Here is an 18,363-nt window from a genome sequence, read left to right on the forward strand (position 1 = left end):
ATCACGTTCTACTCCTAGAGTTGGTTATGCAAGATTCCTTTCTATAGCCGCATGCAGGGTCCACATTCCAACCCACTCCAACTGATGGGGCCTTTATTAAGCCTCCAAAGACACCTCTGAAGTGAGGAAAAGATCACTGAAAGGGGTATTGAAGGTTCAAGAGAGTGAAGAAGAGATAGAGGTAGAAGAAATACTTAAACATGAACGAGATAAGAAGATACAAGATCCCATGGGGGGAGTATGGGAGACGTGCCAAGAAGTCAACAAGAGTTGAGATACAAAAACAGACAAGAGATGAGGGATAAATGCAGAATACTGTTTAACAGAGGAGCTATACCATCAAGAATTAATATAAAGATGGAAATTAGAAATGGGGAAAAGATCACCTTTTTGATTTGGGAGCTATTCTATTAGCGGGTAGAAAATAGTAGCAGAAATTAGAAATCTGGATATGTAAACATAGATGTCTAATGGAATAATGAACATGGAATAATTAAGATAAGCAAACCTTAGGATTATTTGGAGGTTAATTGGATATAAATGGGATGATGTTTATAGATGTTTGATATTATTAATTGATTACAGATAAAATTGAACAGAAGGTCTAATCAAATAATATAAAATTCATAACAAGGATAAGTGAAGATGAACAGATATTGAGAATAATAGTTATAACTATTGTGTGTATAAGAATTATCGGTATTCAATAAAGAATGTACCCAGACGGTATACTGTTACTGTGAATATAGAAATCCTATACATAACCAGGAAAATTGTACAATAAAGTAATTTTTAAAAAAGTAAGCCTCCGTGTATTGAGATTTGCCAACATCAGAACTGTGATGACCCAGGATGTGGCACAAGGACAACACAGTCAGATAATCAGTCTCTTTATTAGTTCTAACTTTCCCCGCAATAGGCTGGAGAAAAACTCGCCTTTGGCTGCAGGGAATCAAGTCCAAAACGTGGTCAACAAAAACTGTAACTATAAGTCCAATCAAGGCAAGATGAGGTAATTAGTCTGGCAGGGCAAGAGAAGGAATTCCAGATGTGAAGGAATGGCAGGAATTCAACCCAGTTGGGAGGAATGCCAGGAACTTAGATAACCAAAGTCAACACAAGATAAACTCACGTTTGTTCCCAGAAGACGCCGCACTCAGCTTGCATCTCTTTTAAACTCTCATTCCCAGGTGTGGCTAGTGAAGGGAATCAGGGCCCTTTCCTCCCCCATAAGCCATGCAACCCATGTTGCTCTCTTCTCCATTCCTCCCTGCATGCCCTAGGATGAAGAGGGGGCGGGCCTGGTTCTTCTTCTGAACTCCTTCTCCCTTGTTCTACCACTTCCCTACTCTGCCCAGCTGGACTTTGCCTTTCCCCAGTTTCTTCCACAGCCAACAGAGCCACACTCCCACTCCCTATCAGCTGTTCCTCTTCCTCCTTGGATTCAGTCTCTGACAGGGGCATGACAAGAATGTAGAACCTCAACTGGGCATTGGGTGAAGCATTTCCAGGTAGGAACATATGACTCACCACACAAGAGATCACCAGATTTTGGTTTTATTGCCTCTTTTTTGAGCAGTCGCGTATAGGAAAGGTGCTAAGGGGCTCACCGCTAAAGTCTTTGCAAGCAGTCTGTGTGAGGTACCTGCCCCTTGCTCAACCTGCATGAAGAGGGGGAGACCCCCACTGAGGTTTTGAAAACAGAGGTTTTATTCCATGGAATCTCTTCGTTTGCCTGACAGGCAAGAACAGAAAAGAAAAGTCACACCTCTTTCAGAGCTCCCTACATCCTTTCGCTGAGCTGCCATTATTACCCATGCTGACAGCTAGGCCCCTGCCTACTCTCTCCGTGGGCCACCCAGCAAGAAGACAAGTCGAGCGTTGCTTCCAGCACAACCCCTTTAGAGAGTGTGTACAAGAACCCGAGGCCCAATGTCACACTGCCAGGACAGGAAGGCTACAGAGTGCTTATTCAAAGTCACACCTCCTTGTGTTCCCATTCAGTCGGAGGCTTTAACAGAAAAAAAGGGCATTCTGCTCCTGACCTTAATTGTGAGATGCCAGTTTCCTCACTCACAAACAACCAGAGCTGAAAATTTTGGAAGACAAACAGCCAGAATGCAGAATGACACAGTAACCGAGTTGGAAGGAACATTCTAATCGGTCTTCTAATCAACTTTCTACTCAAACAGGAGACCCTCTACTATTCTGGAAAATTGTCTCTCCAATCTCTTCTTCAACACCTCCAGGGTTGGAGCATCCATGGGAGTAAGCCATCCCACTGATTAATTGTTCTCACTGTCAGGAAATTTCTTCTTCTTAGTTTTAGGTTGGATCTCCTTTGATAAGTTTCCATCTCTTACTTCTTGCCCCGCTTTGAGGTGCTTTGGAGAATAGGTTGAACCTCTCTTCTTTGTGGCAGCCCCTCAAATATTGGAAGACTGCTATCTTGTCATCCCTATTCCTTCTCTTTGTTAGAGTAGACCTATCCAGTTCCTGCAACCATTTACCGTACGTTTAAGCCTCTAAAATCTTCATCATCTGTTGCTCTTCTCTGAGTTCCTCATTAATTAAGTCAATAATGACTCCGCCTCATTGTTCTCTTCTTCCACCTGAAATCAGTTCTATTTGGGATCCAATCTGGTCCCCCAAACCAGAGATTTAGTCTTCAAGTTTTTGGGCTATCGGGGAACTTCTCTCTCACCTGATTCTGATGAGAGAAAAGTTTCCAGAGGATGACTCCGGCACAAGTTCAAAAGCTCAGAAGACTAAATCTCTGGTTCCAGTGACTGACCCAGATTGGGTCCTGTAATATTATCCTGGGATGCATATATTTGCCTTCATTCATCAGTTCTATTCATGATGAGCCCTTAAGGTCCAATGAAGGCATTCATCAAGTGCTGGATTTCAGAACTATAATCAACAAAGCTGGAATTTTGCTGGATGAATTTGCTCACGGTAAGTAACAACCAAACACGTTGAGTTTCCTTCAATGTTTGCTCAAAGCAGCATCTCAAACACCCCATCAGATTCAGAATCAAAATTTTCAGGTCATGTGTTCCTCATGCACTAGCTTTCAGTTGGAACGGCAGGATTTAAATTGATTGAATCACATCTCATCCAAGAAAGCATCTCTATATCTTTCATGATTGCATGGTTCAAATCAATTCTCCTCCGAACATCTTGCAACTATGAAAAATATGGGAGAATGTAGTTCGGGCTGCATCTGTAATAATTCACAGGGGCATCTAAATGATGATATGGGGGCATTTAAATGTTATTGTGATAGCTTTGGCTGCTTAGATCTTCTCCCACAGAATTACAGCTGTAAATGTTGGCTATTCTCAGAGTTCAAAGAACAGAATTTCCACAGTTCAGGTTATTGAGTAGTTAGAAGAAGATAATTTCTAGAATAGCTATAAGAATGAGAGATCCTTGGTTGGTTCTGAACTTGGCTGGCTTCTTGCAGATGTTTCATTACCCAAACTAGGTAACATCATCAGTGCTAGAAGAGAATGGGGTTTACATATTTGTGGCTTACCCTGTGCTCCTACCAACACTGACAAAGAAAACCACTAGTATATAAAATAAGAGCAAACCCAACTCCCTTCTAGCTCTGATGATTCTACTTAGCTGGGTCATGAAACGCCTGCATAAGTACAACCAAGCTCAGAGCACCAAGGAGCCCATAGTCTCTTCCTCCTCTCTTCCTCCTCCACTCTGCAACCCCCCCTCCATTCTAGTACCAAGAATGTAGTAGATGATGTTGGGGTAATGAAACATCTGCAAGGAGACAACCAAGTTCAGCGCCAAGGACCCCCTCATTTCCACTCCGAGCGACAGATATTCTCCATTATTGTTACTCTTGAGAAAGAGCTCGGAAGAGGGCGAAGGATCGTAAGAGTTTCCGACTTACAGTGAGGACTTTCCTTGGCTCCAGCCAGCAAGAGGGTCTTCGCAATGGGTGAGTTGTTGGTCATGATGGCGATATCTAGCGGCAGGAGACCTTCACTATTAGGAGTATTAAGATCCAGCTCCTCCAGACTGTATTGCTTGAGTAGCTCTTGCACCTTGTCCAGGTCTTGCAACTCAACAGCCTCAAAGAGAGCAGCATTGCCTTGAAACTGCAGAGAGGAACAAAGTCACGGCTAGATTTGAGCATCACCTGGAATTCTGCAGGCCTGACTTTGTTTTTAGCATATACATCTACACGTTCACAGGGACGGGGAAAAGGAAGGTGGAACCGGTCACTTCCAAAGCTAGCTCTTGCAGTTTACCGTATGGCTACTTCCTCACTTGCAACCCACACACTACATTGACTGTACAGGTAACCCTTGATTTACAACAATTCATTTAGTGACCATTCAAAGTTACAATGCCACTGGGAAAAGGGACATTTTTTACACAAACCATTGCAATATACCCGTGCTCAAGTGATCAAAATTCAGATGTGTGACAAGTGGTTCATATTTATGGCAGTTGTAGTGTCCCAGGGTCACATGATCCCTTTTGCGACCATCTGATGAGCAAACTCAATGGGGAATCTGGATTTACTTAACAACTGTGTTACTAACTTAGCACCAGCAGTGATTCACTTAACAACGATGGCAAGAAAGGTCGTGAAATGGGACACAAAGCTCACTTCACAACTGTTCTGCTTAGCAACTGGAGTTTTGGGCTCAGTTGTGGTCATAAGTCGAGGACTGGCTTGTATCCACCACATCATTTGGAGCATTCATTCATTCATATCGTCACTTGCAATTCGCAATACGTTGGCCGTAGTCATCGCCTCATGTGGAGCATTGAGCAACCATGCACTGAACTGCAAGCCACGAATGTGGCGAAGCACGAAAACCTCACTCAAGGGTCGAGCAGCTCCATCAGCTTACTAAGTGTTTTTAAACCTTGGCAAATTTCAAATATGTGGACTTCAACTCCCAGAATACCCCGTCAAACAAGGGAATTCTTTGGCTGGGAAATTCTTTTTCCTAGCCAGCAAGGGAAAGTTTGACCGCAATGGAATTTGCCTCTCTCATTCTCATGAAACAAACTCTTTCTCATGGCATTTGATAAAAGTTTGGCTTCTCCCCTCTTCTCATGGCCACCACCGGGTACCATGAACCAGGAAACGGGGAGCTAAGGTTGATTCCAAGAGGAACATTCCATGAACGAAACACTGAGATGGGGTCAGATGTAAGCAACCAGAATCAATCCTGAGCAGCTTCAAGCTTTTCCCACTGCACCATAACTTACTGCACCTGTGTACGGTTTGCCAATTGCACCGTGGCAGATAGGACAGTGCTACAGAGGTTAATGTCATTGCCCAGAGGATCATGGGTTGCCCTCTCCCCTCTTTGGAAGAGCTTTATAGCTCCCGCTGCCTTAAGAAAGTTCAAAACATTCTCAAAGATCCATCTCATCCTGGGCACCCTTTTTTTTTTTGAACTATTACCATCTAACAGATGGTATAGGATAATAAAAACAAGGACAAACATGCTGAAAAACAGCTTCTATCCCAGGGCAGTAGCTCCATTGAATTCTACTGTGTAGTGCAATATTAATGCAACATCAGGGGTTTTCAATTCAATGTATGGAATGTGAAGGATGTGTGTTTGTGTTTATTTTCATAGTCATAATGTACACTGAAGATGGTATTTAATTTTGTTGTACGAGGTGCAATGACAATAAAGTAAACTAAACTAACTAACTGAAGCTTGTTCCAGAATAGTTCATTTGTCTCTGTTACAAGAATCTGTATATATGTATGGAAGAGAGCTGATGTTTTTATGTTTTGTTTGTTTTGTTTGTTTTTAAAAAAACAATAAAATTGTTTTTTTTTAAAAAGAATCTCATCAGACTATCTGCCTACCCTTCGGAACGACCAGATGAAGCTTCATGGATTTCGGGGGGAGGCCATGTTATGCCATTTGTAACTATGCAAGGATTCAAAGCTAGAGCCTCGCTTGACCCCTCCCTCCAGCCTAGCTGGCAATTCCCCAATATCTGGAATGTTGTGTTTCTTTCACCCCCCCTTTTTATTTTGGAATAAGAAGCCACGAACCTTCTAAAAATCCACTGAGCTACTCACTCAGACCAGATAGGAAAATCTATTTACCAGGTAGGATTTTCGCTGTTTCTCCTTTTCAGCTTTCCCGGCTAAGTTTCCTTCATCAAATGACATGTAGTTAACTCTGAATTTTCCAGAGAGATTCCGATAAAGCCTCTTGGCAGCATTTGGGGATGATGGTCCCGCCTGCTTTCGAGCGTGGGCCAACTGCAAATCTCTTAGTTGCTGGGTCATTTTTGGTGCGGAAGACCTATGAAACAACAACAACAACAAAGGGAGAATGCTAAATTAAATATCTGACACACAAAAAATGACAATCACAAGTTGCAGGTGAAAATTGCTAAAGTTTGTTAGCAAAAAGTAGGTTTGTTAGCAGAGTGGTGAATAAATGCTTTGTCAACTCAAAAGTTTGCTACAGCATTAGATGAAAATTGGTTACCCCAATATGGCATTTTAAGATTGCTGAATATTTTCAGGTATTGCTTATATCCAGCAGTGCAAAAGACATGCAGTTTATTATTAAGGCTTTCATACAATGGACAAAATACCTAGTATGGAATTTTAAAACACACGTATCTCATGAAATGTCTTTTATTTTTATTTTACTTTTAATGCTGTTTCACAAGTGTAAAATTTATCCTCCATATTTGCAGTCAAGATTGTATTCCCTAAGTCCCTTAACTAGTTAAAACACATACTGAAAATAGCTTCTAAACGAACAGATAAAAATTATTTATTTAGAAATTAGAACAGATTAAAAAAACAAATTTGGTAATAAGGTTAACAGAGAACTTCATATCAGAAGTAGGTCTTAAGACTATTGCCTTTGCTATATCTTTCTTCCTTCCTCCTTTCCTCCCTCCCTTCCTCTATTCATCTCCTTCCTTCTATCCATGTGCCTTCCTTCCTTCCTTCCTTCCTTCCTTCCTTCCTTCCTTCCTTCCTTCCTTCCTTCCTTCCTTCCTTCCTTCCTTCCTTCCTTCCTTCCTTCCTTCCTTCCTTTCCTCCTCAAGCATACTGTATGTATGGTGCACTAGTTAATGTCATCAGACTAGAAACTGGGAGCCCAGTGATTCTTATCCTACTTTAAGCATAAAGACAGCTGGATGACCCTGAGCCAGTCACTCTCTGCTAGCCCTAGAAAGAAAGCAAGGACACTAAATATTTGTTTTAATTCTTTATTTGAGTTCTTACCCTGCAAAACGTTAACATTGCAAGGACCACAGAGTCATGTGTAAGTTGGGTGGCAATATAAATTTGTTCAATACACAAATAAATGAATGTATCTTGTCCAGAAAATAATAAGGACCTATCCAGTCAAAGTCAATATAGAATTGAAGGATGTAGATAGATATAGATATAGATATAGATGATAGATGTAGATGTAGATGTAGATGTAGATGTAGATATAGGTATAGGTATAGGTATAGATATAGATATAGATATAGATATAGATATAGATATAGATATAGATATAGATATAGACAGCCAGACAGAAAGACAGATGGACGGACGGACAGGCAGATAGAAAGAAAGAAAGAAAGAAAGAAAGAAAGAAAGAAAGAAAGAAAGAAAGAAAGAAAGAAAGAAAGAAAGAAAGAAAGAAAGAAAGAAAGAAAGAAAGAAAGATAGATAGATTACACTTGGATCAAATGTAGCCAGACACCCCACTTTATGGAAACAAGACAAGATTTATAACCTGAATACTGCACCAGGGCTCATAACATGAATACGGTAAACAATAAAAATAAAATGTCCTACTGCCTTATATTTTTCTGGGAAGGCCTGCAAAATGGCAGCAGATTTAAAAATCTCTCCATGTTGCATCATGCTAAAGAAACACCTCTCTTTCAAGAAAAACAACACACGTACACCACAGTCCTGATGTTTAGAGACAGCCCTGCAGAAGGTATTAAGGGAATCCCAACTGCAATTGTTCATGATTGCTGTGATTTTATCTGAGGCAACGTGCAATGAATTACATTATTTCGCTTGGGTTTTTTTTTTCTTTCTTTTCTTTTCTTTTTTTTTTAAAAAAGAGCTTTGAAATCCAGTAGTCTCTTTAAGTCTCCTTCTGGGCATTTCTCTAGATGGGAATGGAAGGGGGAAGATTAACCTGTCTGTCTTAAAAATGAAAAAAAAAAGTATCTGTGTCTCAGGAAGGAATTAATTTTTTTGTACCCTTGCCAAGGGGTGGAACTGGGGCAAAAGTTGGCTTTTTCAGCCACGGCGTAGCTTTAGGATTATGAAAACTGCATGGCTCCAGACTTAACCACCATCTGGAAGGCTGTGAATGATTTGATCTGGCACCAAACTTAATCGGAGAAGCGATGCATCTTGGTGTGGTCTCTGGTCCTTTGGCTGTGCGAGCACAGCCAAGACAGACGATGGATATCATTGACAGTGAGGTTATCTGCGCGCGTATCAAAATGAAAATGGATGGAAATAACTCCTCGGTGTGGGTTGGACAAAGTCCCAAAGGAAGAGCTCCGAGGGAACATTTGCAGACATCAGATAAAGAGGTTGACAGAGTTTATAGCTTGGGAATCAGCTCAGGAATGAAGAATGGGAAAGAACGGGTGATTTTTCACTACAAGCAGTCCTTGACTTATGACTGCAACGAGGAACCAGAATTTCTACTGGCCCTGGGAATTGCCAAATTGTTGAAGGAAGGACAGTCAAATACTATTGGTGAGACACTATTGAGTCCAGAATGGAGAGGAGAGGAGAGGAGAGGAAGAAAAGAGAGGAGAGGAAGAAAGGAGAGGAGAGGAGAGTAGGAGAGGAGAGGAAGAAAGGAGAGGAGAGGAGAGTAGGAGAGGAGAGGAAGAAAGGAGAGGAGGGGAGAGGAGAGGGGAGGGGAGGGGAGGAGAGGAGAGGAGAGGAGAGGAGAGGAGAGAAGAGAAGAGAAGAGAAGAGAAGAGAAGAGAAGAGAAGAGAAGAGAAGAGAAGAGAAGAGAAGAGAAGAGAAGAGAAGAGAAGAGAAGAAGAAAGGATAGTAGTGGGATAGAATGGATCAGACCGGACCCCAAGCAGACCACAACCCAACAGAACAGAACACAACAGAACAAAACAGAACACAACAGAATGAGTTGGAAGGGACCTTGGTGATCTTCTAGTCCAACCCCGCCACTCAGGCAGGAAGCCCTATACAGACAAATGGTTGTCCTACCTCTTCTTTAAAACTTCCAATGTTGGGGCATTGGAGCAACGGTTCTGTCTCCAGCTGCAAGCCCGCCAAAGGACTTTCTAACCAAGGTGCCTTAGAAAGGAGGGAGGAGAGCAGCATCTGCCTTGATCCAGGCAGTCTTTGACTTACGACCCCAGTGGAGACCAAGATTTCTGCCGCTAAGCAAGGAAAGGTGTGTTCAGGGAACCGCGCCCACTTTTCGGTGGTTTGCCACCACCATCAAACGAACCGCTGTAGCTGTGAGGTGAACCAGAGTTTGGGGCGGAGTTTGCAGTCCCTGACAGAAGAAACTGGGTTCAGGCTTGATTTCCCCATTTTATTTTTATTTATTTTGATGTAGTAAAATTGATCTGAGATGCTTTCGTCTTGTGGAAATTGCATGGTGAGCCTTTCCTATGAATGAATCCTCTCTCCAGCCCCCTTGGTGGCAGTTGGTATTTGCCGTGTCAAGGAAAGACATGAGAACAAACACGCTCCCTGATGGGGTAAGTACTAGCTGTCATCGGACGCAGGCAATGCTTGCCGTGTGAAATGGGAAGGGTGCTATCATCTCATGACAAAGTCTTTATATTAAAAGTCACTGTGGGTGCCAGACCTCTGGCAGAGCATTAAAAAAAATAATAATAATCATCTCTTTCCGTGTTCTTGCTCTGAGATCTTCAAAACGGCTTATCAACCAGCTGAATCATGAACAATATGAAACAATCAGAAAACAACAACAACATAAACCACACCATCTAATTAAAAAGTGCATGCTGGAGGACAACAAACTCGTAATGTCATTTGCTAGTTTTTCTAGGTTGGGGTAGGAGAGAATGGTGGTAGCTGGTAACTGAACAGACAGAAAATACACTCCCGTTGTTGAATGAATCAACAGATTAACAGAGTTGAGAGGGACTTTGTAGGTCATCTAGTCCAACTCCCCGCCCAAGCAAGAGACTCTACACCCGTGATGGCGAACCTATGGCATGCGTGCCACAGGTGGCACACAGAGCCATTTGTGCCAGCACGCGAGCTGCAGGCAAACTTACCTCACTGCGCATGTGTGCGCCCCACAACTGATTTTTGGCCAGTTTAAGCCCTTTTTCGGCCTCCCAGAGGCTTGAGGAAGACTTCTGCAGGCTTTTGCAGACTTTGCAGGCTGAAAACTAGCCCCGTTCATCACTTCCTGTTTTTCCGGAAACACCGGAAGTGATGAAACGGGCCTAGTTTTCAGCCTGCAAAGCCTGCAGAAGCCTTCCTCAAACAGGCCAAAAATCAGCTGTGAGGCACAGTGCAGGTAAGGGGGCAGCAGGGTGGGTGGGTGGGTATTGTACACACATGCATGGGGAGCATGGGGGGGATGCATTGCCTTTTGGGTGCTGGCAAACGAGCCTGAGCATGCAAGTGCGCACACAATTTTTGGCACAGGAGCCCAAAAAAGTTAGCCACCACTGCCCTACACCATTTCTGACCAATGGCAGCCTGGTCTCTTCTTGAAAGCTTCCAGGGATGACACTCCCACAAACTTCTGAAGGCAACTTCTGTTCCATCACACAGTCACTAAGCGAATCTGCTTCCGCTTGTAGAAGCCAGCTGGGAAGGTCTCAAAGGGTAATCCCATAACCCTGGGATGCTGCAAAGTGCTGGTTACCATGATCACGTGACTATGCTTTGACGGTCATTACTGTGAGGACAGGAGTGGGATCTGACCGGCATAACAACTGGTTCAGGGAGCACCAACTCCCGCAAGCATTTATCTTCTCCAGCTGCCGTGCAAAGCAGCTGAGGAGGAAAACACAGCCACTAAAGGACAGCCTAGATCCCGGGTGGGTGGGTGGGCCAAATATCAGACCAAAACCTCATCCCAGTGAATCGGTTCGGTGTCAGCTGCTCTTCAGAGCTAGCCGTTCTATAGAACCAGACCAAACCGGTAGGATCCCATCACTGTGTGAGGACCGGTTGCAAATCTCCATGTTTTCCGTATCGTTGCGAGTCAAGGAGTACTGTTGCATTCCTACGCATGTACGCGTTGTTCCCTGTCTTTCTTCTACCCAGCAAACGATTTTATGTTCTTGTTGTTCATCTTCATTAAAAGTTAAAATTGTTTGGTTTTCTAACAGGCCCTGAAGCTTACAGAAATTCTGTTGGTGCCAGAAATAAGTTTTGTTTGTTCCTCTGTATCCCTAATGATACGAGCAGAGCGTCTACAAAGAAGAGGCCCCAACTTAACCACAAGGCCAGCAGGAGCCAAGCAACAGACAGTGGGTTGTGTGTGTGTGTGTGTGTGTGTGTGAAAGAGACAGAGATTTGGGCTGTCTACTGAAACAATAACCTTAGCATTGCTTCTTGTGGTCAATTGCAACCAGCCTTCCATCTCTTTGTATCAGAGAGTGCCTGGGAAGACATGGAGACAGACAGGCAACAAGAAAGAAACCAAGGCCATGTAAACCTTCTTTCGCGTTATCCTACTGTAGTTCTTTGCAAGTCAAGATTAAAGGTCGAAGACAGCATTTGTCTTCTCAGCTGTTTCGTATAAGGCTGTGATTTATCTGCTTGAGAGGCTAACTTAAAGCCGAAAACCAGAGTTAAGCTATTTGTACTCACTGCGTCATTGACCGAACGTCTTTTGTCTACCCAGTGTCTACACCGGATTAGTCCAAGTGGACCCTCCAAGGCAGGGGAAAGTGTGTTTGGCTCCTGCTGCCATGGTAACGCCTCACTCTGTTTGTAGCTACTTCTATAAATCACTACTATCTGTGAGGATTCATGGAGAGCGCCCCCGTGGAATGATGTTCTCCCTGGAGATTCGTACAGCTGCCACCTTCAAGACGTGTAAAAATAAAAAAAAGATGTCTGGGAAGAGTGCAGAGAAGAGCAACGAAGATGATTTAGAGTAGGCAACTTGGCAACTTTTAAGACTGGGGGACTTCAGCTCCTAGAATTCCTCAGCCAACCATGCTGGCTGGGAATTCTGGGAGTTGAAGTCCACAAACCCTAAAGTTGCCAAGTTTGGAGATCTCTGACTGGACTGGACTGCAGGCTAAAACATATAAAGATGCCAATATTTGAGGGGCTGCCACAAAGAAGAGAAGATCAACCTATTTTCCAAAGCAATGGCTGCCAACCTGTGGGCCCGGGGACCCCTGCCAGTCTGTGAGAAAAGTTTGGTGGTCCACAGAAAAATGTCACTCCCAAAGCACCCCCCAAAGTAATTAATCCAGATTGTGCAGGAACACAAGGCTGCGCCGCCCACATGGCCCACGGGAACACAAGGCTTGCGTCGCTTGCATTGCGAACAACACGAGGTAGTGAGGGGAGGGGTAGTGAGGGGGGAACTTGCCCCATTCACCCCACATGCCTGGCCTGGCCACTGGGCTGCTTTTTTCCACTTCTTTCTTCTGTTTTTGGCAGCACGCAAGGAAAGCAGCAAAAGTCTTTCTTTCTCTCCTCCCCAAACTCCTCCAGAAATGAGTCTTTGGGACCTTGCAAGGCATCCTGCTCCAAGAGGCTTGTGCCGGCAAAGACTCATTCCTGGTGGAGTTTGGGGGAGAGAAAGAAAGACTTCTGCTGCTTCTGCTGCTTTCCTTGCATGAAGCCAAAAGTCAGTCTCTCTCTCTCTCTCTCTCTCTCTCTCTCTCTCTCTCTCCCTGAGAACGGAGCTAGAGATGATATCCTGCGATCTCAAATAAAAATTGATCGGTAGGTAAATGGGGTGGGGAATTTTCCTGCAGACTTTTGGGGGGATTTTCCCAGGGTCTCTGTTGCTTTCTGCAGAGACCCTGAGAAAATGCCAGCAAGCCGCCATCAGTCAAAATTCATATTGGTGGTCCGCAGTATTTAAAATTATGAGTTTGGTGGATCCTGACGTCTAAAAGGTTGGCGACCCCTGCTCCAAAGCACTTTGAAGGCAGGAAAGAAACAATGGTTGGAATCTAATCAAGGAGACTAACAACCTAGAACTAAGGAGAAACTTCCTTGGAGTTAGAACATTTAATCAGTGGAACAACTTGCCACCAGAAGTTGTGAGTGCTCTAACACTGGAAGGTTTTAAGAAGATATTGGACAGCCATTTGTCTGAAATGGTATAGGGTTTCCTGCCTAAGCAGGGGTTTGGACTAGAAGACCTCCAAGGTTCCTTCCAACTGCTATTCTATTCTAATTAAAAACAGCATTATCAACTTCTTCTCACAAACCTTGGGTTAGGGTCCAGCTAGTCCTTGACTTATAACATCCGTTTAATGACCATTCAAAGTTATAATGGCACTCAATTCTTTTAACGTGATACAAAACCGTTCTGGATTCAGCAGTGTTTCACAACTATTATTTGCCTGTCCTTCCTTCAACAATTTGGCAAGACACTTTCCTATAGCCAAGGTTGTCCTGAAAAGCAGGATCAATAAATACCTCCTTCGCTCTTAGCATTCCAATCATTCTGATCCTCTCGTTGAAAACCCCAATGACATCATCTTCAAATCCAGGCACACCATGTGAATTTGGCTGAGTTGCCTTCCTAGCAGCAGTGTGCGTTGCCTTCCTCTTGGCACCTTCCTCTTGCTTTGCAGGCTAGCCTGCAGCTTTATTTACCTTCAACAAAGCAGATATTTTAATTCAATATACTCTCTGCTGCTAGGACAGGAAATCACGCTGGCGCTCTCTTTCTCCATCGCAAGCAGTAAAGAGTCCGCACTCCAGGCCTGGTCGCTCCTTCCACGGCCCAGACGCGCCATCCCTGCAAACATCGGATAGCTGGTGAACCCTCTTACAGGGCTAACTGAACCCTGTCTTGTGTTCACTTTTGGATTGAATTGATTTTTTTTTTTCAACAGGGCGTGCAACTCAGTCAAACGTTTGGAGCAATAATGCTCTGTTTTCATTGAGTTGATGGATCTAGGATTCAATGGAGCAAGTTGGTTTCCTGCCAACTTATTGATACATCTAGAGCAAGGGTGTCCAACTTTGGCAACTTTAAGACCTCTGGACTTCCAACTTGTGGATCTCAACTCCCACAATTCCCCAGGCAGCATGACTAACTGAACTGTCTTGTATTCACTCTGGGGATTGGAAGCCTAGATTTTTACAATGGGGTGTAGAACTCGATGAACGTTTGGAGAGACAACACTCTGGTTTGGTTGAATTGATGGAACTAGGACTCAATGGAGTAGGTTGGTCTCTTGCCAACTCATTGGTACATTTAGAAGAGGGGTGTCCAACCTTGGCGACTTTAAGATCCGTGGTTTTCAATTGATGGACTTCAACTCACAGAATTCCCCAGCCAGCATGGCTGTCTGGGGAATTCTGGGAGCTGAAGTCCACAAGTAGAAGTCCACAGGTCTTAAAGTTGGCAAGAGTGGACACCCCTGATTTAGAGGTTAAGCTCCAAATTAGAAGGACTTATGAGGTTAGAACAGATCAATAAGGGATATAGAGTAGAGTAGAGTAGAGTAGAGTAGAGTAGAGTAGAGTAGAGTAGAGTAGAGTAGAGTAGAGTAGAGTAGAGTAGAGTAGAACAGGAATAGAATGTAATGGGATGTAATGGGATGGGATGGGATGGGATGGGATAGAATAGGATAGGATAGGATAGGATTAGGATAGGACAGGACAGGACAGGACAGAATAGAATGTGGAAGGGTCCTTGGAGGTCTTCTAGTCCTCCCCCTTCCAACTCTGATTATCTGTTATCTGTTATCCAATGCATTGCTTGCCACCAAGCCTTAATTGCCATTTTGTATTTAATATCGAAGCAAAGAAACATCGGGCAAATGATCCTGCTAGAGAAACACACAGTTCCCTTTAATTACGTTGTTTTTGTTTGGCTGATTCTTCTTTGTCTTCTTCTTCTTTAATTAGTTGTGCTGTGGGTTCCCCTCGCTCTCCCCCCCCCCCACATAAGGCCAGAGAAGGACATTCTAAATATGGCTGGGTTTGAAAGTCCACACTGAAACCCGAATCGCGGCACCAGACTGACTGGAATCAGTGCATGCAGCCCAGGGTTTACGAGGGGTAGGTATTCCAGCCTCTACTCAGAGAAACAGCAGCGCAGCTCACCTCCCTGGCTGGAAACAAGAAACAAGAAGGAAGGAGGAAGGGAAGGAGGGAAGGAAGAAGGGAGCGAGGGAAGGAAGGAAGGCACATGAATAAAAAGAAGGAGGTGAATAGAGGAAGGGAGAGAGGGAGGGAAGGAGGGAGAAAGGAAAGGGAGGGAGGGAGAGAGAGAAGGAAGGAAGGAAGAGAACGAAGGGAGGGAGGGAATGAAGGCACATGGTTAGAAGGAAGGAGATGAATAGAGGAAGGGAGGGAGAAAGGAAAGGAAGGAAGGAAGAGAAGGGAGGGAGGGAAGGCGGGAGGGAGAAAGGAAAGGATGGAAGGGAGGGAAGGAAGGCTGGATAGAAGGAAGGAGATGAATGGAGGAAGGAAGGAAGGAAGGAAGGAAGGAAGGAAGGAAGGAAGGAAGGAAGGAAGGAAGGAAGGAAGGAAGGAAGGAAGGAAGGAGAGAGACAGGCAGACAGACAGCCAATATGTCACTTTTCCAGGGTATCCCCATCTGTTCAATGCAATGGGTTCTTAGCTCAACTGCCTTACTTATAAATTTAGCAGTTCTGCTCACAATGTACGGATTAGAACAAAGGAGGAAATAGGACAATCTGTGATTCACAGATGCACACATACATATGGACACACAGTTGTGCATTTTGAACGTTAAAGGCATGCCAAAGGATGCTGTCACTCTTTGGATGTGGCTTGCCTGGGCTGTTTTTTCTTTTTCTTTTGGTATGGGAGGTTTTATGACTGCACTGAGAATCTATTCTGATTGAAGCTGCAGTCGGAGTTGTAGGACATATTTTATTTTCTTGGAGGTGGTTCAATGGCCCTATAATTAGCTTGCAGCATCTTGAAATTTTTTTGCTTTTGTTTTGTTTTTATTTAAAAAGAATGTGGTGAAATCAGAACGGAGTAAGAAATGAAAGTGATCTAAGCCCATCAAATCGCTTAATTAAATTATTTTGGCACGGAGAGCCTCTCCAAGAATGAGACGGACTGTCCATTCAGCATAATTCAGTGGTGCTGGGATCTCTTGAATCCGCTCAAGTTAAGTCCCAAAGGTGCTTTTTCAGGAGGCAACTGGACTGAAAAGGCACCTTTGGGACAACCATGTCCCGGAGGACGGAGAATCTTTTAGCTCTACAATTAGGGATGAGCACCCTTTAAATGGTGTGGGAGTAGGGATGGATTTCCAGAGGAAAAATTGCAGACTGCAGGAACCAGGAGCATTAACTCAGGCGACCCTGAGGACACAGATAAACCTCCAAGTGGCCTCAATGACCCTCTCAAAGGATGCAAGTGACCAGCTGCCTGCAATCCTTCCATTCCCCAGTATCCTGTCAGAGCTGAAGAAACTTCTTGAATGAGAAGCGAAAGGTCTTCCAAGAAAAACAAAACAAAACAAAACAGAAACTCCAATTGCCTCCTGAAAAAAAAAAGCACCTTTAGGACAACCATGATTGAGAATCTCTGCACACTTCTTGCTCAAGTTAAGGTTATGAGAAGTAGGCTAAAAGCTAGGTGACTGTTGGACTTGGGACCTGACCTCATTCTTAAGAGTAACCTTGGAAAGGAAATCCGGTACAGCCATTTTCTGGAATTGCTCTTCTGCCTCGCAAAACTTAAAATTGCACCTGTTCTTGCACCTTCGATCAAATACAACAGGACAGGACAGAATAACAGAGTTTGAAGGGACCTTGGAGGTCTTCTAGTCCAACCCCAAGCAGAAGACCCGATACTATTCCAGACAAGTTGTTGTCCAGTCTCTTCTTAAAAGCCTCCAGGGATGGAGCACCCAGAACTTCTGGTGGCAAGCTGTTCCACTGGTTATTTGTTATCACTGCGAGGAAAGTTCTGCTTCGCTCCAAGTTGCTCCTCTCCTTGGTTAGTTTCTACCCATTGCTTCTTGTTCCTGCCTTCTGGTGGTTTGGACAATAGGTTGACCCTCACCTTCTTTGGGGTAGTCCCTCAAAACTTTATTGTGATCATAGACCAGGATTGGTTAATTCATAGATTCAGTAAGGGTTTTACTTAGTAATCGTTATACTTAGCAGCCGAGCTGCTGGTCCCTATTGTGGCCACTAAGTGAGGACTCCTGTAAAGCAATTCTTCAGACCATTCTTGAGTTGTGATTGTAGTATACTTGTGAGTGTATTAAGGAAGGCTGGCAGATTAAGTTCTGTTTTAGTTTTTGAAACAACACTTTTTAAAAAAATAAATAATGCACCTTAGAAATAGGAGCATATGCGTACGTTTGGAAATGGCACATTTGCTAGAGGCATGGAGTATTATTACCTGTGAATTTTGTCACAGCTAGATTTTCAAATTTAAGCCTTCCTTCCTTCCTCTCTCGCTCCCTCCCTTCTCAGCTTTCTTTCTTTCCTTCCTTCCTTCCTCCCTCCCTCCTCAGCTCTTTTTTTCCTCCCTCCCTCCCTTCTCAGCTCTTTCTTTCCTCCCTCCCTCCCTCCTCAGGTTTCTTTCTTTCTTTCCTACCTTCCTCCCTTCTCAGCTATCTTTCTTTCCTTCCTTCCTCCCTCCCTCCCTTCTCAGCTCTTTCTTTCCTCTCTCTCTCCCTCAAGCTTTCTTTCCTTCCTTCCTTCCTCCTCAGCTAGCTAGCTTTCTTTTTCTTTCTTTCTTTCTTTCTTTCTTTCTTTCTTTCTTTCTTTCTTTCTTTCTTTCTTTCTTTCTTTCTTTCTTTCTTTCTTCCTTCCTTCCTTCCTTCCTTCCTTCCTTCCTTCCTTATTTTTGAAAGAACATTCACATCTTTGAAGATATGGGATTGAACTCCATCCGAATGAAAGTAGAGGCCCTGAAATCTGCAGGACTTCAATTTATTACTTGTTGCACTGATTTCAATAAATCCAACCTAAGTATATCTTAAGTCTGCATTTAGACTTAATGTCCTGAGATATATGGTAAACATATTACTATTGGGTCAGCAGCACAAGGGAACTCCGCCTTTCAGGGATAATGTTAAGGCTCCCTTGTGTTTAAGAGGCTCACATAATTTCCAAACATTTGGCATTAGCAACCTTTGGCTGTACTGAACTGAAAGTGAGGAGAAGGAGGCGGTTATTAAAGCAGG

The 18,363-nt window shown here is 43.7% G+C and overlaps 1 protein-coding gene across 1 annotated transcript in view; it reads right to left on the reverse strand.

Annotated features, from left to right (window-relative positions):
• LOC113438696 (ankyrin repeat and fibronectin type-III domain-containing protein 1-like) overlaps positions 1 to 18,363 on the reverse strand; it is a 307,222-nt gene that overhangs the window by 38,055 nt on the left and 250,804 nt on the right. The window contains exons 6-7 of the mRNA XM_087912443.1: positions 6,116 to 6,317; positions 3,917 to 4,124 (exon numbers count right to left, since the gene is read on the reverse strand). Of these exons, the coding sequence (XP_087768569.1) occupies positions 3,917 to 4,124; positions 6,116 to 6,317 (410 nt within the window). The remainder of the gene's footprint in view (positions 1 to 3,916; positions 4,125 to 6,115; positions 6,318 to 18,363) is intronic.

The sequence above is a fragment of the Pseudonaja textilis genome, chromosome 14 (assembly GCF_049901715.1).
Source record: "Pseudonaja textilis isolate UNSWEBS1 chromosome 14, rPseTex1.2, whole genome shotgun sequence".
NCBI lineage: Eukaryota > Metazoa > Chordata > Lepidosauria > Squamata > Elapidae > Pseudonaja > Pseudonaja textilis.